The sequence below is a fragment of the Mobula birostris genome, chromosome 27, assembly GCF_030028105.1.
Source record: "Mobula birostris isolate sMobBir1 chromosome 27, sMobBir1.hap1, whole genome shotgun sequence".
NCBI classification, from domain to species: domain Eukaryota; kingdom Metazoa; phylum Chordata; class Chondrichthyes; order Myliobatiformes; family Myliobatidae; genus Mobula; species Mobula birostris.
This window is the reverse complement of record NC_092396.1, coordinates 25,653,226-25,680,598: the sequence shown is the minus strand read 5'-3', so window position 1 is coordinate 25,680,598 and position 27,373 is coordinate 25,653,226. Positions and strand designations below refer to the sequence as shown.

The following is a 27,373-nucleotide window of genomic DNA, read 5'->3' as shown; positions in this document are numbered from 1 at the left end:
GGTAATGATCTTTGCATCATCAATGGGGATGGGAGAAGTACCAGAGGATTGGAGGGTTGCAAATGTTGTTCCCTTGATCAAGAAGGGGAGTAGAGACAACCCAGGAAATTATAGACCAGAAGGAGATGAGTTATACGGCTCTCGGTACATGCACATGCAGTTCAACTCTTTGAGTGATTATGCAGAAAGATTGAAGTTAATAACTCATCTCCTTCTACCTTAGGCCACCAACTTATCAATCGCCCCTGCTGTGGACCACTTCTGGAGATCCAAGACGCCGACTTCTACAAAGAAGGGATCCGTATGCTCCACGGCCGCTGGACTAAGTGTGTAAATGTAGGAAAAACAAATGTGCTAGGTTCTCCAAAATTGACTCCTTCTACCTTAGGCCACAAACTTATCAATCACCCCTCATACATGTAGATTTCAGTAAGGCATTTGATAAGGTTCCCTATGTGAGGTTCATTCAGAAAGTAATGAGACATGGGATCCAAGGAGACCTTACTTTGTGGACTTAGAATTGGCTTGACCACAGAAGGCAAAGGGTGGTTGTGGATGGTTCGTATTCTACGTGGATGTCAGTGACCAGTGGTGTTCCACAAGGATCTGTTCTGGGACCCTACTCCTTGCGATCTTTACGAATGACCTGGATGAGGAAATAAAGGGTAGGTTAGTAAGTTTGCTGATGATACAAAAGTTGGGGTGTTATGGATAGTCTGGGGGTTGTCAGAGGTTACAGTGAACATCAATAGGATGCAGAATAGGTTGAGAAGTGGCAGATGGAATTCAGCCCAGATAAGTATAATGTGGTTCATTTCGATAGGTCAAATTTGAAGACAGACAGAATGTACTTTTAAATGGTAAGACTCTTGGCAGTGTGGAGGATCAGCGAGATCTTGGGGCCCATGTCCATAGGACACTCAAAGCTGCTGTGCAGGTTAGTGTTGTTAAGAAGGCGTATGGTATGTTGGCCTTCATCATCTGTGGGATTGAGTTCAAGAGCCTTGAGGTAATGTTACAGCTATATAAGATCTTAGTTAGACCCCACTGGAGTACTGTGTTCAGTTCTGGTCACCTCACTACAAGAAGGGTGTTCAGGCTATAGAGAGAGCGCAGAGGAGATTTACAGGGAAGTTGCCAGGATTGGAGAGTGTACCTTATAAGAATAGGTTGTGTGAACTTGGCCTTTTCTCCTTAGAGCAACGAAAGGTGAGAGGTGACCTGACAGAGGTGTATAAGATGATGAGAGGCATCGATCGCGTGGGTAACCAAAGGTATTTTCCCAGGGCTGAAATGGCTAACACGAGGGGGCATAGTTTTAAGGTGTTTGGAAATAGGTAAAGGGGGATGTCAGAGATAAGCTTTTCACACCTGGTGTGGGCGTGTGGAATACACTGCCAGTGAAGGTGGTAGAGGTGGATACAATAGGGTCTTTTTAGATCGGTGCACGGAGCTTAGAAGGCTATGTGGTAGGGAAATTCTGGGCAGCTTCTAGAGTAGGATACATGGTTGACACAACATTGTGGGCCAAAGGGTCTGTAATGTGCTGTAGATTTCTATGTTCTATGTTCTAATATCAGCACATCCTTTCTTAGAGAAGGGGCCCAAAACTGCTCACAATACTCCAAATGAGGGCTCACCTGTACCTTATAAAGCCTCAGTATTGCATCAACACACATAAAAGTTGCTGGTGAACGCAGCAGGCCAGGCAGCATCTCTAGGAAGAGGTGCAGTCGACATTTCAGGCCGAGACCCTTCGTCAGCTGTGTTCACCAGCAACTTTTATGTGTGTTGCCATTTCCAGCATCTGCAGAATTCCTGTTGTTTGCCTCAGTATTGCATCCTTGTTTTTCATATTCTGGTCCTATCAAAATGAGTGCTAACATTGAATTTGTCTTTCTCATCATTGACTCAACCTGCAAGTTAACCTTTAGGGAATCTTGGACAAGGACTCCCAATTCTTTTCGCACCTCATATATTTGAATTTTCTCCCTGTTTAGAAAATAGTCTAAGTTTTTATTCCTTGTACCAGATGCATGACCATAGACTTCCTGACATTGTATTCCATCTGAAACTTCTTTGCCCATTCTCCTAAGGTGTCTAAGTACTTCTGCAGCCTACCTGCTTCCTCAACACTACCCGCCCCTCCACCAACCTTCGTATCATCCACAAACTTGGCCACAAAGCCATCAATTCCGTCATGCAAAGCACTGGTGTACAATATAAAAAGAAGTGGTCCCAACGTCGATTCCTGTGGATCACCACTAGTCACTGGCAGCCAATCAGAAAAGGCTCCTTTTATCCCCACTCTTTGCCTCCTGCCAATCAGCCAATGCTCTAGCCCCATAAGTGTCCTTTCTGTAATACCATGGACTAAGCAGCCTCCTGTACACTACTTTCTCAAAGACCTTCCGGAAATCCAAGCACACGACATCCATTGATTCTCCTTTGTCTATCCTGCTTGTTAACTCCTCAAAGAATTCTACCAGGTTTGTCAAGCAAACCCACTCACGAGTGCTCAACTGTAATATTCTCAAAACAGGAAAACTCAGATTATTCTGGTTGGGAAAATGATCAAAAGACCTGATAACTTTTCAGTAATGAAGATTATTAATAAGCAAGAACGGAACTGAGGCGGGACTATTTAACAGAAAATCTCACTGACCAATCAGAACATAAGCCGTTCTTGCATGTACTTGCATGCAGACCAATATTGAAATTAAGTGAAATAACCAGAAGACTATATTGATATCAAGCAAAAGGGGACAGGTGTGTTTTGCATCATCATGTTCTTAAAATGCTTCAGAGGGAATAATTGGACAGTCTGTATGTACAATAAATTTTATTGTACTTTGATTGAAGTCATAGAATAGTATGACACTTCAGCCCATCTAGTTCATGCTGAACTATTTAAACTGTCTATTCCCATCGACCTGCACCAGGACCATAGCCCTCCATACCCCTACCATCCGTGTGCCTATCCAGACTTCTCTTAAATGTTGAAATCAAGCTCACGTGCACCATTTGTGCTGGCAGCTCGTTCCACACCCTCACTGTATTATTTAACACTGGAACCCATTTGAACTGTTTCTCATCTAGATTTGGTAAGGAGTTAATTGTTTTTTTCTTCCTGCAATTATTTTACTCAGTTTTATGCTTGTCAGTAGCAAGACCAAACTTTGCTGTATCTCCATGGTGGCACCTGAGGAGGTAGGGGTGAGCCACATTCTTGAATCACTGCAGTCTTTCTTGGATTTTCTATGTATTGGGTTGGGAGTTCCAGGATCTAGACTCAGGAGTGATGAAGAAAAGGCAAGGTATTTCCACGTCAGGATTGTGTGCTCAGCAGGAGGGACATGCAAGTGGGGAGAAAATCCAAAAATCTGAGATGCAAAAGGACTTGGGAGTCCCTGTGCAGAACAACCTGAAGGTTAACTTGCAGGTTGAGTTGGTGGTGAGGAAGGCAAATGCAGTGTTAGCATTCATTTCAAGAGGTCTAGAATATAAGAGCAGGGATGTGATGCTGAGGCTTTATAAGGCACTGGGGAGGCCTCACCTTGAGCATTGTGAATGGTTCTGTACTCCTCATCTAAGAAAATATGTGCTGGCATTGGAGAGGGTCCAGAGGAGGTTCACAAGGGCTATCATACGAGGAACATTTGGTAGCTCTGGGTCTGTACTTGTTGGAATTTCGAAGGATGGGGAGGGGGGATCTCAATGAAACCTTTGAAATGTTGAAAGGCCCAGACATAGTAGATGTGGAAAGGATGTTTCCCATGGTGGGGGAGTCTAGGACAAGAGGGCACAGCCTCAGGATAAAGGAGCATCCATTTAAAACAGAGATGTGGAGAAATTTCTTTAGCCAGAGGATGAACTTGTGGAATTTATTACCATAGGCAACTGTGGAGGTCAGGTTGTTGGGTTTATTTAAGGCAGAGCTTGACAGGTTCTTGATTGGACACAGCATCAAAGGTTATGGGGAGAAGGCTGGGGAGTGCGACTGAGGAGGGGAAAAAAGGATCAGGAGTGACGGAACAGACTCGATGGGCCAAAAAGCCTAATTCTGCTCCTATGTCTTATGGTCTTATAGATAGTTGCGTACCCATGAACCTGCTTAATAGGAGAAATGGCTGGCTTGTAACTGATCAGGTAACTCCACTGCATGTTGTAGATGGTGCATTCTGCAACAGCATTGCACTGAAATAACTATTCAGGACTGTGGTTAGGTTGCCAACCATTCAGACTTCTTTACCCTGGGTGCTGTTGAATTTCTGAAGCTGCACCCATCCAGGGAAGGTGGATAGTTTTCCAAAATACTCATGATTTGTGTTTTAGATAGTGGAACTTTAGATTTGGGTATCAATTGGGTGAGTACTTTGCCACAGCACACCACACTGACTTCTGACAACTAGAACCATTTCCCTTTATGCCAGGTATGAATACAGCCACAAGTATTTTCCCTTTGAAGACTGCAGTTTACCAGGGAAACTTGATTCTTATGCAGTCAGACACTGCCTTGCTGACAAGGACAGTCCCCCTTACCTCATCTCTAGAACTCAGTTTGATTTCATACATGGACTGAGGCTGTAATAAGGTCTGGGGTCAAATGATTCCAGCAAACACAAATCAGGCATCAGTGAATATGTTATTAGTAAGTGCTGTCGTTGACAGCTTTCATCATGTTGTTAATGACTGAAAGTAAAGTAATTGTGTGTGAAGTTGTCAGATTAGATTTGTCCTGTTTTGTTTTGTGAACAGGGCAATTTCCCACAGCGTTACAGTGTTGTAACTGCGCTGGAACAGCTTGGCTATAAGCACAGCAAGTTTCGGAATGCAGACCTCATAGACCTAACGGCCTCACCCATTTCTTGACTTCACGTGGAATGAATCGACCGGATTAAAATGTGCTTCTCTGATCGTAGGGCTCTCAGGAGGAAGCAAAATTAGATTAATTTGGCATTTTAGGTTGAATGTGGTCAAGCTGCTGTTTGTCCAATAGCATCATTCCCTCAGTACTGGTTGAATACCCCTTATCTGAAATGTTCGGGGCCAGGAGTGTTTTGGATTTGGAATATGTAACAAGATAGCTTGGGATCGCCATCATTCCCAAATGAATTTATGTGTTACTGGCAAGCAGTCTTCATCTTACACTTTCCAGCATCTTTCGACTCTCTCTTGTTTGTGTTTTGTTCATTACACATATGTAGAGATTATGTACATACATATATATATATATGCAGTATATTAGATTTTCATCAGCGACGATCTTGGCAAACTCAATGAATTTCTCTGCTGCCTCGTGATTAGCAGGCACTTTATCACCACAAATCTTTAAAAATTTAATGCCGTGCCTTTTCGTAAATTCCTGTTAAATATCCACAGTTACCTTCAATTCATTGTGATAGATCTTTGCTTGTTTCATGATCAGCATACTATTCAGCGGCATATGTTCACTGTAACTCTGACAAATCCACTCTTTCAATACACATTTGAGATCTTCCTTTTTCGCTTCATACAGTTTTTTCTATTTTTCATTAACTTCTGTTATTACATATATGAGGTCACTTCTCAGAACAGTCGGTGGTCTGCAAAGGCCTGTGCATCGCCTGGGAACCTTCTTAACGCTTTGTGGAATCTTCCATTTGCGATGTCATGTAACAAATTTCACAACATATGCCGGTGATATTAAATCTGATTCTGGTTCATGTCAGTGTTCTAAAATTTTCGGATTTCAGAGCTTTTGGGATTTTGGAATTTTAGATAAGGGGTACTCAACCTGTGTTAATCAATAATCTTCAAGAGCTGGGCCTCTATACCTCCCTCTGCAACTGCATCCTTATCTTCCTCATCAGGTGATCACAGTCGGTGCAGGTTGGAAATAACAGCTCCGCTTCGCTGACAGTCAACACAGGCTCAGGGATATGTGCTTAGCCCACTGCTCTACTCTCTTTACACCCAAGATGGTGTGGCTAGGCGCAGTGTAAATGCCATCTATAAATTCAAAATGACACAACCGTTGTCAGCAGAATCTCAGATGGTAACGAGGGGGCATTCAGGAGTGAGATAGATCAGCTGGTTGAGTGGTGCTACAACAATAACCTTGCACTCAACATCAGTGAGACTAATAGGTTGTGGATTTCAGGAAGGGGAGCTCGAGGGACCACACATCAGTCCTCATTGAGGGGACAGCGTGGAAACAGCTGTTTCACGTACCTGGATGTCAACATCTCCAACGATCTTTCCTGGGCTCAACAGATTGATACAACTACAAAGAAGGCACGCCAGTGACTATATTTCATTAGAAGATTTGATATGTCACCAAAGACACTAGCAAATTTCTAGATGTACAGAGTTGAGTATTGTACTTTATACTTTATTGTCGCCAAACAATTGATACTAGAGCATATAATCATCGCAGCGATATTTGATTTTGCTGTCCGTGCTCCCTGGAGTACAAATCGATAGTAAATATTAAAAATTTAAATTATAAATCATAAATAAAAAATAGAAAAGGGAAAGTAAGGTAGTGCAAAAAAAACCGAGAGGCAGGTTCGGATATTTGGAGGGTGCGGCCCAGATCCGGGTCAGGATCCATTCAGCAGTCTTATCACAGTTGGAAAGAAGCTGTTCCCAAATCTGGCCGTACGAGTCTTCAAGCTCCTGAGCCTTCTCCCGGAGGGAAGAGGGACGAAAAGTGTGTTGGCTGGGTGGGTCGTGTCCTTGATTATCCTGGCAGCACTGCTCCGACAGCGTGCGGTGTAAAATGAGTCCAAGGACGGAAGATTGATTTGTGTGATGTGTAACTGACTGGATTACAGACTAGTATGGAGGAGGCAATGAGCAGGATCAGGAAAAGCTACAGAGGGTTATACAGTCAGCCATTTCTATCATGGGCACTAGCCTGCCCAGCATCGAGTACATCTTAAAAGGCGATATGTCAAAAAGGCAGCCTCCATCATTAAGGGTCCCACCATACAACACATGACCCTTTCTCATTACTATCATCAGGGAAGAGCAACTGGAGCCTGAAGACACACATGCAACGTTTTAGTAACAGCTGCTTTCCCTTCCACTATCTGAGTGGTATTTTGCTCCCTTTCTACACTTTTTTAAAAAAGAATATGCATTTCTATTGGAATTTATAGTAAATTTTATGTATTACACTTGTAATGCCCTGGTTAAGCTTTCTACTGCTAAGCTGGGAGTTATTTTTACTTTAGCAGTTCTTTGCAAAAGCAGTTTTTTTTTAGCGTGTCACACCAGACAGTCAGCCATTCTTGTCTGGCGCGTGGTGTCAAGATTGGTCTCCTTTCGGATTAACCGGATCACAATATGAACATTCCTGACTCGACCCTTTTTCTTTTTTTTTTTTTACGAGGCCGAGTGACTAGCTCGACGCTCAACCCAGCACGGATGGAATGCGTGCTCGGAGGGTGGTCCGACTTGGATTCGAACTCGGGAGCCTTTGCTCCGGAGTCTGGCGCTGATGTCATTACGCCACCAGCAAAAGTAGTGTGTCCTATTTAGTAGGAGTGTTTTGGCTTCAGCTAAAGATAAGGAGCAATTTTCTCCAACTTAGGAATGTTACATCAGCTGGTCGGGTTTGTTTTGGTAGCGTGTTATAACTTTTTACCCAGTGGCATGCGATGGAAGATTCGAGAGATCTGGGCGGGATGGGATTCTAAAGGACAGTAGTCAAGTTTGGGGTCTTTAGTGAGAAGAACAAGTTCTACTTGATAGCCAGATTAATATTATCTTCTATTACTTTGCTGATCGTTGAAAATAGACTGGTCCATCAGTAAATAATCACATTGGATTTATCTTGCTGTTTGTATCAAAATATATCTGATCAGCTTTCCACTTTGTTGGGGAGATGCTAGCGTTGTATCTGCACTGAAACAGCTTGGCTACAGCTGGATATAGAATGCTGAGAGACAGCAGGGATACTGCTGTCCATAGCCTCTGCTGTATATTTGGTCTTTCTTGATTGTGAATTCAGCTGGCTGAAGGCTGGCTCCTGTGATGATGGGATCTCAAAAGGAAGCAGGAATAGACCAGTGCTTAGCATTTCCTGCTAAATGTGTTTGCAAATGTTTCAACCTCATCTTTAGCCCTCATGCCACCATTGATGGGAATATTCCTGAAGCTACTTCTTCTAATCAGTCTGTTTACCTGCTCACCACTGGATAGGGCCACACTAAAAAGTTTTGATCTGATACATTGGCTGTGGAAACACAGTTGTGTACTGCATGCTGTTTAGTATACACATAGTTCTATGTTACAGGATCACTAAGTTAGGACCTGATACAGATGATAGTGCTCCCAGAAATGTGATCTACCCTCCACATTAGAGAAGGAATTGGTTATAATGATGATGAGAGTTATGGTAGATCCCGAGGTTACGGATTATAGCGATATATTTTTCTGCAGCTGCTAATTGGCCTGTTCTCCCCATGCCACCTAATGGAGGTAATCTCTTTTCGAAATCATACTCGTGAGAAAGTTTCTTGGGCAGCAAGGTACCAATCAGTCATTAAGGTCCAAGCAATGTGGAAATTAAGTGTAACCAGAGCTTAGTTTTGAGGTACACCATCTAAAATTACACCTGAATTGAAAGGATGTGCAATGAGGTATCAGGGAACAACTAAATAAAGGACCTAACTTAGCCCACTGCTCTACTCTCTCTACACTCATCACTGTGTGGCTAGGCATAGCTCAAAAGCCATCTATAAATTTGCTGATGATAGAACCATTGTTGGCAGAATTTCAGATGATGACAAGAGGCATACAGGCACGAGGTATACCAGTTAGTTGAGTGATGTCACAGCAACAACCTCGCACTCAGTGTCAGCAACACCAAGGAGCTGATTGTGGGCTTCAGGAAGGGTAAGATGAGGGAACACACACCAGTCCTCATAAAGGGATCAGAAATGCAGAAAGTGAGCAATTTCAAGTTGCTGGCTGTCAGTATGTCTGAGGACCTAATCTGGGCACAACATATTGATGCAGCTATAAAGAAGGCAAGACAGCAGCTACATTTCATTTGGAGCTTGAGGAGATTTGGTTTGTCAATGATAACACTCAAAAACTTCTACAAATGTGCCATGGAGAGCATTCTGACTGGCTGCACCACCATCTGGTATGGGGGGGGGGGGGTATTGCACAAGATCAAAATAAGTTGCAGAAACTTTTTTAAAATTAGTCAACTCCGTCATGAGTACCAGCCTCTGAAGGATCCAAGACATCTTCAAGGAGCGGTGCCTTAGGAAGGCAGCGTCCATCACTAAGGATCCCCACCACCCAGGGCATGAGCTATTCACACTGTTACCACCAGGAAGGAGGTACAGAAGCCTAAAGGCACACACTCGGTGATTCAGGAAGTTTCTTTCCCTCTGCTATTCGGTATCTAAATGGACATCGAACACATGAGCACTACCTCATTACTTTTTTATTTCTGATTTTTTGCTCTATTTACTTTAACTTTATTAAATAGTCATATGTACTTAATATGACTTAGTCTTTTTCTCTATATTTATTTATCATGTATTTCATGGTACTGCTGCCGTAAAAATCAAAAACCTGGAATAAATGGAACTCCGGATGCCTTGCATGATAAATTAAACACACTGAAATTAAAAAGAGACTCAAGATTGAGTTCTAAAGCAGATGAGAAATCTCTTTCTCAGATGGGAAGGGGCTGGGGGTCAGGCAGGTTGCTGTAAATTCCACAAGGTGCTTGCCTCAGAAGATCTTAGTTAGAGGAAAGGAAATTACTGATGAGGTGGGGAAAAGGATATTAGGTTGAAGGAATTTAGATTAATTTGATACAGTCATAGAAAACAACTGATTGAATGAAATTATGTAAGAACATAGAATAGAAACAGACCTTTTGGTCCCAGTGAGTGAGCGTTCAAAGTGGTCCCATGCCCTAATCATTGAGGGACTGGAGTGCTGTCAGATCTAGTGAGTGGGGTTGGGTGGCCTCAAGCATTAACGCACTGAAGCCAAGATCACTGATTGATTGAAGTCCATTGATAGTTAAGTAAGACAGTAAAATTGAAACTGAACTCAGTGCTACAATCTCCACATTTGCTCTCTTTCTTACTCCTGTTTTGTCCATACTTCATGGGATCCAAGAACTCCCCCAATTTCCCACTGCAGCATCTCAGCACCTCCCCTCATCCCTACGATCCACAAGCGGTGAGTATCAGAGGTTGATGTGGTCCTATAACCAGAATCTCCCTCACGGCCTGTAACCTTCAGGCAACTCCTGGGGTCCCAGTAACTAACTATCTATACAGTACTGTGCAAAAAGTCTTAGACACTTGTAAAAAAAAACCTGTGAAGCGAAAAAAGCTTTCAGAAATAATGAAAAGTTTCAAAATATCAAAGTAGTATTATAAAGAGCAGCAAACAGTAAAAAAAAACTAAATCAATCTATATTTGGTGTGACCATGCTTTGCCTTTAAAATTGCATTAATTCACTTAACTACACAGTCGTGCAGTTTTATAAGAAAATTGGGTGGTAGGTTGTTCCAAGCATCTTGGAGAACTTGCCGCAGTTCTGCAGAGTTTGTCTGTCTCGCTTGCTTCTGGTAATCCCAAACAGCCTCAACGATGTTGAGATCAGGGCTCTGTGGAGGCGATACCACCTAAAAAGTGTTTGGCACAGTACTGTACTGTACTTGTGAGTGACTGAGGGAGGGAGGCCTCCGACTGTCAGGATCGACCATGGATGTTGTGTCCTAGCTGTCTAGAAATGCAAGTCTGGGCAGTACGATGTGGAGAGTAACCCGTTGCCAATGCAGCAAGCTCCCCCTCTCCACGCATCTGATGAACCCAAAGGAGCGACAGAGACCAATGCAATCTGGCACCAGCAGCGTGGACTGCCTTAGATCCAACTCTAGAATGTTCCCCTCGGGGGTTTACTCCTGCAGCCTTCCCCATGAGTGGGTGTAGCCGCAAGGCAGCAGAGGTTTGAGATCAGAGATTCCCTTCTCCTAGATGAGCTGCCAACCACGGCTGATGAGCCCCATCTGCCCGAAGTGACTGGTTTTAAGGCGCAAGTAATCCGCTTTTGCCCTCCTCCTGTCAGTAGAAACAGTTCCGCCAGGTTCAGTAGTTAAGCCTAATGGGAAGGCCAGGAGCTGGACTTGCCTCTCAGAGACTATTTGAGGCGCACGCCATTGGAAGCATCTAATAGATAGTGGGAGCTTGTCGCCATTACCGCTCCCGGCTATAACAACCTTACGGATACTTGTATCCCTGTTCTAAAACATTTACCAAGGCTCTATCATTCACTGTGAAAGTCATAGATGAAAATTAAAGTGTTGTAGACAATATATGAATTATAAAATAGACATGGTCAGGCACACTCAATTTGATCCCCTATCCCTATAACTAGTTTTGATAACAGTTACTAGGTTTGATGAATCCCCTATCCCTATAACTAGTTTTGATAACAGTTACTAGGTTTGATGAATCCTACATTGTGGAAGTTAATTTCAGTTGGTAGTGCAGAGAAATTTTCAACGTCCATGTTAAATTGTATTACCACCCTGGTCTAATATCATTGTAGGATCGTAAGCAGAAATTCAATTCTGAAGTAAAATTAAGCTTACCTGAGAAACATAGGAAGTCTTGGTTATTGCAAAAGATAAGGGAAAAGGTTTCAAAATGCAGACTAACTGCAAGACAAGTACCATGTGGAATTGATAGATCGAACATTTCTCATCAGATATATAGGGCAAGACTGGAGGGCCACAGAGAAGTCGCTCTGTGGCACATCATGCTTTAACTGGCTGTTATACACTTCAGTAAAAAAAAATTGGAATAAATGAAAATTTCAGGATAAAGCAAAGCTGGGTGAGGGGATTGGTATTCTGGGGGCGAACTCTAATAAATATCTCTGTTTAGTGAATGCAAGTAAAACGTTTTGGAGATGAAGGATACATGATAGCTCTTTCAAAATTTAAGTTATACTTATTTCTAATCCTTGTTCTCTAGTTTTTTTTTGGTAGTGGTGAAGGAATTCTCAGTCTGATGAAAGTGAAAGAGCATTTCTGTACAACAGGAAATTCAAATGTTCGACAGAGCAAGATTGCAGGAAACCGCTTCTGGGTGGTACATGGCTGTACCAAAATGATAGAGTAGAGCTAAGGGTTTTCTGGTACAAATACCCGTGTGAACATTGAACTTATCTGGCAGAGAAATTTGGAAGAATGTATAGCACCTCTGTAAATTTAGACTCTGAAGATAACTTCATCATCCAAGGAAGAACCAAGCAACCAATCCATTCATAACAGTTCATGTGTTTGCGATGGTAGATGATCTTCATTGCTGCCTTTGTAACTTTAAATATACAAAGACAAGGTAATGATGTTACCTTTATCAATATGTAATCCTAAATTAACCTTTACTGATGTCCAACCCCTACTTGAACTACAAAGTGCAAATCAGGAAGTAGTTAGATCTAAGATGATGTGATGTTAAACCACCTGTAACATTTGATTAATTTCATTGATCAACACATTAATTACTTGACACCAAGATTAAGCAATTATTAGCTCATTAAATGAGTTCTTTCATATCAGTAGCCTTAAGGAGAACCAGAACTGAAGAACCTCACCAAACTTCCATCTCTTTCATTCCTATGAACCAGCCTGTTCCAGGTAACTGTCCAAATGTACATTTTTCATAAACAAAGTACATTTCAGTTTCAAGACTTACTTAACTCAACTTGTCTGCAAATACTCATTCTCTGTCTGAACGTCATTGGATGCAATTGAGAAGTGAGATTTCAGCTACGAAACAGAAAAGGCTTGCTTCAGTTTCTGACAAATCTCGACTAATATTATCTACACTTGTAATGCCAGCAAGGTCATACTGCGGGAATGGGTACAGTGGGGATTTCCGGGAGCGGTAGGACCCCCAGGGAACTGACTTTTACAGACAGTGATATAGGCATCCATTAGTCTCGTGATATCATGGAATTGTGCCTTGGAAGGTTTCCAGGGTGCAGGCCTGGGCAAGGTTGTATGGAGGACCGGCAGTTGCCCATGCTGCAAGTCTCTCCTCTCCACGCCACTGATGTTGTCCAAGGGAAGGGCATTAGGACCCATACAGCTTGGCACCGGTGTCGTCGCAGAGCAATGTGTGGTTAAGTGCCTTGCTCAAGGACACACGCGCTGCCTCAGCCAAGGCTCGAACTAGCAATCTTCAAATCACTAGACGAACACCTTAACCACATGGCTACATGCCAACAGCCAGTGATAATCATATTTTAATTTGAATTTATTCACTGTCTTGTAAATACTGAATGTTTGTACTTTGCATTTGTTGTGTAAATAAGCTTTTATAGTTTTGTAAAAAAAAATGCAAGGAGAAACTAGGTATATAATTATGTACATGTATTTTTTTTTAAAAACTGTAGGTTTATTAATGCATGCAATCACCTTTCTGGTTGTCTGATCCATCTTTCTTTTCTTTATGAAAGGATTTTTAACAAAGTGGCAGATAACTGATACACGTAAAAGTTGGATAAACTAGATTGAAAGAAATGGAAGAATACAGTGAAAAGATTAAAAGGATGCACTAGTGGAGCATACACACTGGCAGAGACAATTTGGACCAAACAGTGTGACTTTATGCAGAGTTTTTCTCAGATTTTTTAAAAACATAGGATTATTGTAAGCAAACATTTGCCATCTGCTTTAGCTGCAAGCTTCATACCTAGCTCACAGATGCTAACTAAAGCATATGGATAAGTGTATATTACATCATTGTACATAGACCCAAATTAAATTTACATAGAAATAAAGGTCAGTTACTTCCCATTTTAAAATCTACATCCTCTGGACAACTCACGCCCTAATGTGAAGAGAAGTAACTGGTTTTGTTAGTTATACTGTACTACTTATTAAGGTCAGTGTCTCAACAGCTACCCTCATAGCTGGAAACCAAATAGGTTGCATGGAATGAAGAGATTTGAATAAAAGACCTAGCAGTCAGTCATGTCTTTGCAGTAGCGATCTGAAAGGAAGATCATATAGGAACTATGGTATACTTACGTATTTTGATAATTAATTTGAAATTTGAACTTTGAAGTCTGTCAATCTAGAAAGGACACAGGATGCTACCTTTATTGTTATTGAGAAGGTAGAGTTTAAAATGAAAACTACGTTAACTGTTGTGCATTTTCTTTTTGTCAATATAATAAAGGAGCTTTGAAAGAGCCACTTTAGTTATAAATGCTTCAACCAGCCTTTAAAAGGATTGGAGAAGTCTATGTGAGAGAGACACAATATCCAGTCAAAGTCACAGGGAATGTTTCCATTGTTACTACCGAGTACAGATAGTGAATAACAGAAATTTGAAATGTAAAACATCAGGATGAGTTTATTGGAATAGCTATTGTATTTGACTTCTTACTCGATCTATTAGCCTAAGGTCAAATTGGCTCCAATCTGCAAAACAAGATTTGCCATTTGAGACGAAAGATCTTATTATGATATCATTTAAGGCATCCATGGAATAATTGATTGCTGTGTAAGTTTTGTGGACCACAATTTTATACAGGACACTTTTCAAAGCATTTCCTGCACCTGCTTTAGATAAGTAGTAAAATTATTACCTAACTCTAGAAGCAAGTCATTCAAGATAAGGCCACGTATTACATGACATAGGCCTACAATCCCTAAAAATTAATGCACAGAAACCACAGTCCCAATCCATTCTCAAAGATTTATCCATCATTCCTTACAAAAGCGGTTTCAAACATTTAAAAGTTGCCTTTTAAAATTTACAACTATCATTACCTTTGTCCCACTGGGCAAATTTGGACTACATATTTACCATCTTCCATACTTTAATGGTTTTTACAATTTTGCACAAGAACAACTGATACATGTTGTCCCACATTTGCACCACAGGAATTAGTAGTGAGTTTCATTGCACCACAGGAATTAGTAGTGAGTAGGATTTGACCATTGAGAACGGCTCACAATAAAACTCAGTCACATAGATCAAGGAAATTACAGGTTTGCTCCCTGGTGTGTTGATTACAACTAGGCCGGTGGTTATTCGGCTTTAATTCCCTGTAATTCAGAGAGCAAGAGTGCCCAAAACAGAACACCATTATTTTTGGTGAGCAGCATGATGGACATCTCACTTCAAGCTACATCAGTTTCTCTGCTGTTCAATGCCTTGTTTCATTAGAAGAGCAGCTTTTTGCACATCTTGTCTGATGTCCAATTTAGGGCTGTTCCAAGTGCTTCCACTGGTGGCTTCTGTTCCCTGCTGCATCACTTTGTTTGAGAATCCCTTTGCCCAGTAAGTTGCAAGAATCTTCCTCAGACATTTGCTTTGAAAAGCAACAATATCTCAAGTTACTCCAATGAAGACAATGGTTGGACACCCTAGAACCCTGCAAAGTAAAGCAGTAGTGATCCCTGATAGAAGGGAAGTGAGCAGATTTAGATAAGAACACAATTGGGCTGAGCTAGATTCCCAAATTATTAGATCTTAAGTCATTGTCTGATCTCATTTAAAAAGACTATTTGAAGTTTTTGGGGGTATGCCGTATTCATCCAAGAACAAGTATACAATAACCAGTTGCATACCTTCACAGCTCTCTCTACTGTCCTTTGCCATGATATCTGTGGAAGTAAATTTCAAATATAGGATTAAAAGAGATGTGTTTTGCTAAGGCCTTGTAATCTTGTGGACATCCTATGCTTTTCCAATTATGTTGTATATCTGCATAACTAAGATTATTGTGCTGGGCACTACTACTCCTTAGAGTGGTAACACAGCTGCAAACACAAGGTAGGAGTAGACGATATGTCACAAATCATTGTGAACTATCAACTCTCCATCTTGCTAGTAGGGGATTGGTTTTATTCACTTGTCTGCTACTAGATGTAAACACAAACTGATTTCCTTGTAACTCAGTGCTCCATGCATGTGGACTCTCCGTGATATCATGCTAAAATGAAAGATCCACCACTTAAAGGTTGGTATCAAGCTTTATTTTATTTTTAAAATTCTCTGACAATTAGCTCCACTCCGAGGTGACAAGGCTCAGGCTCACTGGGACTCAAACAGAAGACAGCAACTTCCACACACATGCATACCAGGAACAGGAAATTTTTAAAAAATGAATTGTATGTCTTCGTTCAACCATGTGCCAGGAAAATATCTCTTCCTCAATGTCAACAAGACAAAGGAGATGATTATCGACTCACATCCCTCTTCACGTTGGCAGCACTGCGAGTAGCTTCAAACTCCTGAGGGTGCTCATCTCATGCAGGACACATCCCACAGAACCAAGATTACTTTCTGAGGAGGCTGAAGAAAGCTGGAGTATGCACATCAATAAACATGCCCTTCAATAGATGTACAGCAGAGAGCCTCCTAACATGCTGCATCACTGCATGGTACAGAAACTGTACTGAGGTGGACAGGAAGGCTTTATAATGGGAAGTCAGAACTGCCCAATGCATCACAGGCACCAGCCCATCCGCCAAAGACATATATACAAAAAAGGTGCTGGAAAAAAGCCAGCAATATCATGAAGGATCATTCCCATCCTGCTCATAGACTGTTTGTCCTCCTCCCATTAGGGGGGAGGCTACGTAGCATCCACCCAAGGACCACCAGACTCAAAAAAATTTTTTTCCCCCAAGCAGTAAGATTGATCTACACTTCATCCACTAATCCACTACCACTTTATCATTTCCTGCCAGTCGCCTAATATACAGGCATTCTTGTGCCTAGTGTTACTTTATGGATATAAAATCAATGTATATAAGTTAGCTTATGCATTTATGTTTATTGCATCTTTTACTATTGTGTTCTCTATTTTATTGTTTTTTTTTTGTGCTGCATCAGATCTGGAGTCACAATTATTTTGTGCTCCTTTACACCTGAGCACTGGAAATGACATTAAACAATCTTGAATCTTCAATGTTTCCATGGTGAGATGAAAAGCTGTGATTCTGAGCTAGCTGGCTTATAACAATTAGCCTCAACCATTGAGACACAACAGTTAGTCTCAACTCCTCCTTTTGTATAAAATCATGCTTGATCTCCGGCTATCTAATGACTCCGCATAGAAAATGACATTTAGGGATATAGATGAGCAGTGGGGACACACTTCCCACTGATATTTAACCAAATGTCCTCTGCATATCTCATGGATGGGATACCAGACAGTTGATGTGAAATATAGAATTCCAACAATATACCCTAGAGCTTTTCCATGTCAGGTATCATGAAACCAGAATAAGTACTATGTAAGTGTCTATACTTGTGCCCCAGTCCAGAGCTTATCTTGTCCCAAGATAGCACACTTGTGCCCTTTGATCCACTGCCACTGTATTTAATGCAACTTTAGTTGGAGTCGCTGAGACCCATATGCAAATACAGAATCTTGGTATTAGTGACTCCTGCATTCATGCACACACAGCTTTTACAGCAGTAAGGCATACACATATAAATGGCCCTTTGGCAACAATCTGAGTTGGATAAGTAGTTATGAAGCTACATGAACAATCATTTTGGGTAGTCCTCAGTTAAATCAAATCGAGTAACATCGTCCCTCATAAAACCAAAGCCAAATGAAAGTTCTACAAGTCCGTCTTTATCTGTGCAATTTTTGCACTGCCAGAAACTCCTACTTGCATCCACCACACTAACGCTTCCTTTGAATGGCTATGTGTTGCATTTAAGACAGTCATTCTTATTTTCACGTATTTTCTTATATTTGCCCCATTTTTGGAAATCATCAGTTACATACCCTTGAAAGTGTACTCAGTTCCTCAAATTCTCCCTCTGCCAATGAAAGATCAAGCCTAATCTCAAAGACACTTCAACTGTTTACTTACCTTCACAACCTTCCAGAGGAAAACAATTCCCTAGCTTTAATTTTTCTTTCCAACATTTTTTTGTGTTCTTTGATGTTGAGAGCCACATTCAAGTACAAGCTTTGTCTATGTACAGCTGTCAGTCTAGATTTCTTGTAAAAATCAATGCTTCACACAAAGTATTAGATGCACACACAGACTCCACACGGTTAGTTTGGAGCACACGCAGTCTCTGCAATTGCAAATTTGATTACAACATCTCATTAAAAGAGAAGCCATTAACACAACTGAAGCTATAGCATTTATTATAAGTGCCATCCATGCATATCACGACTGGCAGCAACAACTAATGACATTTGGTAGTATTTTACAGCAGTAAACTGATACAAAGGATAGTTGTGCATTTCTCTTTCAGCTAGGATTAATAAAACGTGCAGTAACAAAAAAAAATACAAACACTGGAACACTGACTGTAGAACAGCAGTACAGAGAAGAGCTGGTGCTGCACAAAATGATAATGATTTCATCATTATATACATCATATATATGTACACATCACCCTTGGAATGCACAATATCAAAATACTCTGTATTCCTTTATAGAATAAAACCCTAGTCTCTGCCATTTCCCCCTTCCCACCCCAAAAAATAAAAGGACAATTTCAAAGACAAATATATTTACAATTAAGCACATGAACACCACAACACTTTTTTATTCATTTTTTTTAATGTGCCACAAAAGCCAACATTGCTTTTGTTATGGTGGAAAAACGTTGATTTTCCTCCTGCTTGTAGCCCATTTTCCAAAACTGCCAAAGCATCCTCTTTTCCTCTTTACTGCAAATACATAGGGAGCTTTCACATAAGACAATGGCAGTGCATACAAGTGAAGATAAGCCAACTCCAAAGAGGTTCAGACTCCTGTTCCAACAAAACCTCATGAAGAAAATAATATCTGTCCAAGACTTCATTGACTATTTATCAGGAAATTCAAATTCTAATTGATTTTTTAAAAAAAATATTTGGTGTCTGCAAGAGGCAGTCACAAATTAACAAAAAATACATTTACAACAGTCAAAAAAAGAAAAAAAAATCCTCAGAGGGATTATGACCCTCTGTCGTCACAACAGCTACCACTGCTGGGTTCCAGCACTGTGAACAAAGTTGATTTCAAACTCTGAATATGTGTTTTCAACAACAGAGGTGCTAGGGACATTTTTTTTTGTTCATTTAAATGTACAACAGGTCAAAAGAATACAAATGAAAATTATTCATCAGGATTTTTGGAACAGAGGAATCCAACCTTGCTAATACCTTTTGAATGTTTCAACATTCAGAAACATTCAGAAAGTGGGGGATATGGAAAAAGGGGTTGCCTTACTTGAAGAGTAAGATCCCTGGTTTTATCCACAGCATTGTAAATGAATAATCTAATTTTGAATTCACACAGCAAACATTCCTTTACCATCAACTACACCTTCCCTCCACAAGTGCCCCCCCGCCCCATATACGAGTTGAAGTTGTACTCCAACAGCAGCCAGTCACTAATGTAGTGATTCTGCCAACTGTTAATGGTAATTATCACACTTTCTTTTAAAATTTACTTCATTCTTCTGTGAAAGTGAACATTTGGAGTCTCCCTCTCCACTCCTGCATTCAAGAATTTTTTTTTGAAGATGGCTTCCATATAGATTGGCTCTCCCAAGTCGTATACCTTTAGCAATGCTCAGTCTGAGAAAAGTAACTGTATTTCAATTTGGTTTCTCCCTCTTGCTTTCCTCAAGGGCTTATTTACCTTGTCAATTACTGTTGTGGCCTGAAATCAAATACAAAACGTTTTTGTTTTCCTTCATTCTCCCTCCCTCCTGCCCTCATTAATCATCAAACCACCAGTTGCCTGAGGAATGGCTGCAATCACCCAACCAAGACAAGCAAGTCCAAGCTACAGGACCTGGAAACTCTTTACTAGATAAACAAGCCCACGTCCTTGTTTTTGACATAATTGCTGTCCCCTAAATGTAGTGGAGCATCCCCTCCCCCCAACTCCTTATCAAGGGAAGACTCAATCTACATTGACAGTCAATTAAACGTTTTCTTTAAAAGGGTATAGGCTAACCTACATATTATATATCTGTATCAATTTTGTGATTATTAATGTTTTATTAAAAATAGAATCCACCTTTTAAAGGTGGTCAGTAATATTTATAATCCTACATACTGTATTACAAAGTAGGCTGCCCTTTATGGCAGACCTGTCAAATAGTGCAGCATTTAAATTTCTCTGATGTGCTGCTGCCTTCTGCTACTTAGATTATTCCGTAAATATATTTTTGAAACTATTTGCATTTTATTCTCTTTTAAAACAGCAAGAACGCAACACTACATGCATAAAAAATTTCTTAACAGTGCAGACTGCAAAACAAACTGATTAATTTCCGTGGGGATCCAAACTGTGTGTAGAGAGGGTTTATTTAGCCCTTTACTTTGTAACTCAAGCACACTGATCAAGGGACTGATCAGTTCTTTCTTGCACTGACTTTTAAACTACTAGATCTTGAATACTTCTACAACTTTCATTTTTTTTTAAAAATAGTGGATGTACTAAACAATCCAGCAGTATTCAGGTTAAGCTGGCATCTTCCTCATAAAAGCTAAACTTCAAAAAATATATATATATTTTAAAAAAACATTCACAACATATTGGTCATTTTAATGTAAATCCATTTAAAAATGACACAAACTAACTGGGGTTTTAAAGTATGCCAACATTTGTAAACAATGGGATCCAGCCAATGGCATGACTCTTACAATTAGGTTATCAGGCACTACCCAATGTCTGATGTTTTCTCTTGCCTCCCAAAAGCAGGCAAAACACATCCAGTGAGTCAAAAACCCATGCCTGCTTTACACTGCAGGTTTTGAGTGATAGATGTGAAGATAAATGCTGTTACAGGAAGGAAAAAATAAGCTACTCAGCACATCAATCCCTCTCAGAAATGAGCTGTTGAAGCTTCTCATAGTTAATTCTATAATTTAATCTAAAATTCAAATAGGATTAATTGAAATAATTTGCCCAGACAATTGGCAGCTCCTACAATAAAAAAGTAATTTCTTTAAAAAATTGTTTTAATATGCAGGGATCAGGGAGCTCAGGAGCAAGACACGGTAGTATTTTTTCCATGTTAACTGTATTGTGGAGTTATGTGAGCTTACATTAGCTCTACTCTATTTATTAATACATATATAGACTTGACATTCAGAAATTTACTTTAAAAAAGCCAAAATTTCTTTCATAAAAGCTATGCCTTCAGAAACTACAAAGCTGATTAATTACAAAATGGAACCATAGAAAGGGAAGAGAAGAGTTGATCAAGAGTGTAGAAGGCAGTGCAGAGATGAACAGCTGCAGGGCAGAAAGTAAAATAAGAAACAAATTGCTTTAGCTATGCACAAGAGAATGGAAATTTTTGCAGTTAAGATTTATATTTGTAAAAAGCAGCAAAGTAATGGTTAAGAGAGGGAACCAATACCAATTAATTCTTCAAAATCCCCTTGGGAAACTAATCATTAATTAGTTTCAGTGCCAAGCAGATTTCTTCAAAGTAGCATAAGTGTATCGCTGAGGAAATTTTTAATCCATGTAAACTAACTCATCCTGGAAATTTTACTAATCTTGGTTTCAGAGAGAAAGAGCAGTTGAAAAAATATCTTCACAATTCTATCCATTCAAATACAAAACCACCTCACCCAATGTCAGCCAAGACCCAAAAAAAATCCTGCTACAATCCAGAAGCAGGGAAGGCGACTCTGACAAACATTATTTTTGAGAATTGATTTCTACTCAATTTGTCAAAGTTCAGCGGTAGCTTTTCTGCTAACCTCCTCGTGTTGTAAAGTACTTACTTTAATAAATATAATGAGAGTAGCTGAAAGTTGACAATATTAGGAACAAATCACAGACATAAGCAACTTTTTCAGAATTATAAGTACATATTCTGAACAACTAACTTTAAGCAGGTACTTACACTACAAACTGGGCCTTATTTAATGGGCTAAAATTCATAAAAGCTGAGCAAAAAAATTTAAAATCTGACTTGTACCTGCCCTGTCATCAAGATCTAAATGCAAAATCTTAAAAGTCAAATTTCTGATTTACATTTCATACAAAGTAGTGAAATATCTTACATAGGGGTTAATTAAGATCTTGACAATTAAGAAAGTGTCTCATTATTTCAGTAACATTCCTCCAAGGGCTGAATTTAACATCTACTTTCCTGCAAAGGAACTGTGGCATACATCTTGTCGCCAGCTGGTGGCATTGCTTTCCCCTGCATTGGATTTTGGGTAGCAAGATAGCACTATTATAAAAACCTCAGTTTTGGCTTACCAAACACAAGCAATTAATAAATTCTGTAAAAAGTTACACAAATGCTCCAATTTGATTTATTTACAAATCAGGACATAGCTTGAAATCTTTGGCAAAAGATTTTGTTTGACTGCTGTTTTAAAAAAAAACTGCTTTCTTGTGGTTGCAATTCAAACTCTAGTCCTATTCACTCTGTGAAAGTACAGCAGTAACTTTACAGCACAAGGAGATTTCCGGAAAAGTATTATTGTAAAGAAAAATAATTAGTATAATAGCTGAAACTTGACAATATTAGAAACAAAATCAAGCAGCAGAAAGGATTGGATCCAGACTTTATGTAATAGATCTATACCTCAAATTTAGCTTATTTATTAGCAAAACTGGGGAAAAAATTATTGATGTTTGCAATGCAAAATTCAACATCAATCTTTTTCCTCCTCCCAAAACTTTCATTAACTTTAAATACAAAGTGCACCAGCTGACTCCTCCACTTCAGTATACCTTGCCATTGCACAGCAGGCTTATACCATTTACTTAAATATCCTTTTTTTGTTTTAATTCCTTACTGCAAACTCAGTATCCTTACCCTGAAGCTAAAGTGCTAAATGCTAACTGGGCTTAAATGCACATTTTTATGGATATTTTGTTGTAGTTGTGCTTAATAAATGGCCAGTTTTAATACTATACAATTCTGCCACTACCCTGCCTCCAAACCAACTCACCTCTAGTTTTTGCTTATCTCTGTGAGGACTGCAAATGATGTGTATGTGTGGTGGTTAAGAGGGAGGACCTGAAAAAAATTCTAGGGTTTCTGCTCCTGATCACTATCCAGTAGTGTACCACTATTTATGAAAAAATAGTGCATGTGAAGATGTTGAGTGAGAACATAATGGCAACCCACAGCAATTACAACTGCCAGTTATCAGTGTCTCAGCTGCAGGGTCTAATTAGTGAGGATACCAGAGAGGGCTTCCTGTGGCAGTGAAACTGTGCTTTCATAAAAATCGCAATTTCAGCTGAAGAGGTCAGCCACACGACTCGAGAAACAAGTGAGCACTGTTTGTGCTTAAGGAAATGTATTTATTTCACATCTCCAGCTAATACTCAATCTACTTGGGTTTACTTCATTAGGTACCAATATAAAAGTTAAAAGCAGAAAATGCTTCAACTGACTGTGAAGGCTCACATGAAACAAAAAGAGAGGCTAAGTGAGACCTTCCATGAGAATAACATTGCTTGATCAAAAAATTAGCAAGGGTTCACAAATGGAGCATTAACCTACTTTTCTCTTCAAATGCTGCACATTTCTAGCATTTGAGTTTCCCCTTTTTCTTCTGCTTATTCAGTAGTCATGTGAGAGAAGACAAAACATTTCAGCAATAACTGCTGAATCCTGATTATATAGTAATGACACACAAACCTTGACCTGCATAACCTAGAAGTCTATGAACTTTAAGCTCTTGTTAATTGCACTGAAGTGGTTTAAGTTTTCCTTGACTGAATTAAAGCAGGTTACACTTCAATTTCCAAATGCTAAAGGGTACAATGGCAAGCCTCCAGTGCAGATAACAATTAAGAAAAGTAAAGAAATAAAAATCTCATAGCCAAACTTTTTGAGTTGTATGTTAACGCTTCTCTCTTTAAAAGGACCCCATTCCAAAAATCAACCCCCAACTCCCACCACTTTGCCACTGGAACAGGATTATAAGAATAGAGATGAAAACCATCAGGCAAATACTGGTGAAATTGAAGGAAGAGCTAAAAGACTTGCTGAGAGAATTAACCTGCATTGCTGACAAGGCGAGTCAGAACTTTCCAAAAGAGCCAGATAAAAAGTAAAATTATTTCAAATAAAGAGCTTAAGATCCCAGAAATTGCAACTAGTATAACTAAAAAAAATGCAGTTGTGCAGCTCACTTGACTTGTGCAGAAGTAATTACACTGTTTAACTTGAGTGGGAAAATTCAAGTAAAATGGTGCTTTGATTATTGATCACAAAATGCTTTGAACTATTTTTTTTTTGCAACACAACTTCCAGGGAATCACAGCACTTCTAAAGAGGAAAAAATATTAAAGACAGAATTAATGACCCAAGTCAAATCCCTGCTCAGTGGTACACATCAGGATTCATGCCACTCCTCATCTTGAATCAGGTCAGAAAACGACCAAGTTTCATGCTCCAGTGAGCGAAATCACTGTATTGGTATCATGAACTATAGAGTCTCCAGCGCAAGTCTAATATACCTAAAAAAAATTTAGTAAATCAAGTTTTTGCAGTAGGTAAACTCTGCCATTAAATAGTCATAATTTCCCAGCAGCCTCTGGTGACAAATTTAGGACAATAGTGTGCCTGGTCTATTTTGACAACTTTTACTCCTGGATCACCATGTTTACAAAATGTAACATAACAAAACACACTTAATCACTGGCTCAATAAAGGGGAGTAAATGAAACAAAAGGAAAAAAAGAAGCTGGAAGGCAAAAGAAAACCATGCACTAGCAAGAACAAATGTTCAGCTAGGAAGCACTCATTCAATAAGTTATTACTAAGTTCTTACTGCCCCAATCTTGAGACAGGCATGGATTTGACTTGCATCACAATCTAAAGTGTAAAACAAGAAAGGCTATGCATCCATATATTAGTATTGAAGTCTGAAAGCACTACTTGATGGTGCAACGATTCTTTCTTTTAAACAAAAGGGGATGGAAATAATCAAGTAGGCACAGCCCCAGAAAGTGCATATATAAAAGCTCCAATTCATTAAAATCAAAAAAAAAAGTGAAAAAGGATGCAACACAAGTATCAAAAGCAGAATGGGATTCCTATAATGAAATTCTCATTTACCCACCACTGAACATGCAAAGCTGACAAATGCATTATCGGTTAATATACTTCCCCTGCAGCATCCCTTGACAGGATACAATGCACTGCAGCCTTTTCCACCTTGGCCAGAGGAAAGAGGAAGGCAGTAACCAGTTTAGCTATTACTATGATCATATAACTTTTGGTAAAGCAAAAGGGATGGTTAACATTTTATAAGATTGCACCGTGCATGTATTCTGTAATCTGTGCTTCACTCCTTTATATTTTACTATGTGCGACTTGGAGACACAAATTCACCAGAAGTTGCTGAACATTCATCTCAGGATACTTCATTGGATTATAGCCACTACCAGTCAAAGAGAGGGACAGACTCCTTTGCCATCACAAAACTGGGATGCCAACAAAATCCACATCAACACTTGGCACATGGTACTTGAAAACCTGAATTTTGTGCTACCTTTCTGGTGAGATGTAGTAGCCTCATTAATAAGCATCCAGGTGGGATCTCTGGGGAGAATCCCAACAGTTCAGACTTGGAAAGCTGGTGTTGTATGCACAAAAGCTGAAGATTCAAAGATAATGCAAGCCGAAGCAAGGCGATCTTTGGAGCGTTAGAACACTTTCCCCAGTTACCCTAGTATTTTCTTCAATACTAATCCTGGTACAGCAACTGGATTTTCAACAAAAATTGAGAGGTTTTTCTGCAGCACCATATTTAGTCAAAATTCTCTTAAAAGAAACTCATTTTGTAAAATATTCCCCTCCCAACTACTGACAGCACCCTTAGCTTCTTCTTGGAGAAACCATCCAGAAGCCAGCTTTCTGATCCCCTATCCATGTGCATTTCTTCCTATTCGAGTGCTTCCTCCAAATAAAACCACACACAGGAGAGAATCTCTGCACTGAATGTACCATCCATCCAGAACCTTAGATCACATCCAAGTCACATCATTCACATGAGCAGTGCTCAGATACCAACCCTTAACACACCCCTTTGATTAAAAAAATGAAAAAAAAAATCTGTTCAGAGTCAGAAAAAGCTTCGTTGCTTGTTACCGCTGCTCCACCGCTGAGGGGCCAACAGCTATCTCCACATTTCGGTAGTGACTGCAAGCTGAGGGCATGTTCCCCACCCACCCCTCTCAAAAAAAAAAAAGTACAGCTCTCTTGCAGAGTGGTGGTGGGGCCGTGTCCAGGCAGCAGTCCAGCGATTGTGGCCAGCAATGGCCGACACAAATAAGCAAGAAGCTAAAAGAACATCTGAGTCACATTGACAGGCTTGTCCTTAGAAAGAAAAATTAGACAATGGAATCCCAGTCGAAATCATCCTGGATATCGTCTGCAGGGTTGTGATGTTGAGACATCGGTCTGTGCATTGGAAAGCTGGAAGGCGACATCATGTGTTGCTGGTTCATTCCTGCATGGTGCCCTGCAGAGCAAAAGCACAGTAAAAAGTTATAATATGGAGCAAAATGAAGGACTGAGTTTTGTATTTAACAATCTTAAATTATATTGCAGATACAATAAAATTGAATGATTTTACATAGCTGGAGTGACAGTTAACAATTTGAAACATTAAAAAGGAACCCTTCGAATCCAACCCATCACATAGATTTTAGCTGACCTCTACTCACGCCACACTAATTCATTTTAATAAAATACTTATCATAATTAATAAATCTGGTTTTCCAGTATTTTATATAAACTTCACCTTGCACATCCAGGGTGACTAAGGAAAGGCCCATTGAGCTAAAATCCAGTTCACCCTCAGTCCCTGGGGTCATTAAAAACCTTTGCGATATGATGTCCAACGTAGCTATAAATACACTTACATTATTCATCAAATTGTACTTGACCTTGCAGATCCAGTTTTTGGGAGGGATATGTCAGGTTCATTCTTACAATAAACAAGCCACGCTCAAAGAAGTCTATTATTAGGTGCTCACTGTGTGTGAGGACTCTACACTGTGATTATACTCAACCCATTAAGAAACTGTCAGACCAAGCAACTTAGGCTATTTGTTTCTTATTTTATACAGAAAAACAAAATCTCTCCTCCTATATGCAAAATTGAGGAATCTTAAGTCGCATAAACTTAAAGGAAGGAGGAAAGAACTTAAAGTAGCAGGGCTAAAAGGTGACAAAGTGTCCTTGGCATGTAGGATTAAGGAGAACCTCAAGGCATTTTATGCAAATATTAGGAGCAAGAAGGAAAGATAAAGCCACTCAAGGACAAAGGAGAAAATTTGAGCATGGAGCTGGAGAAAATGGATGAGATCCTTAATGAGTACTTTGCATCAGTATTCATCAAGGATATGGA

General features: G+C 39.8%; 1 protein-coding gene and 1 long non-coding RNA gene across 2 annotated transcripts in view; one reads left to right on the top strand and one right to left on the bottom strand.

The window, feature by feature from the left end:
- Positions 1-227: 227 nt before the first annotated feature.
- LOC140188677 (uncharacterized) lies at positions 228-14,231 on the top strand. Its single transcript, XR_011883350.1, has 2 exons — positions 228-326; positions 4,759-14,231. It is a non-coding gene; the product is annotated as an uncharacterized lncRNA (long non-coding RNA).
- A 3,921-nt stretch (positions 14,232-18,152) lies between these two features.
- Positions 18,153-27,373, bottom strand: part of foxj3 (forkhead box J3) — a 168,752-nt gene continuing 159,531 nt past the window's right edge. Inside the window, exon 13 of the mRNA XM_072245167.1 lies at positions 18,153-26,482. Within this exon, the coding sequence (XP_072101268.1) occupies positions 26,352-26,482 (131 nt within the window). The 3' untranslated portion in view covers positions 18,153-26,351. The remainder of the gene's footprint in view (positions 26,483-27,373) is intronic.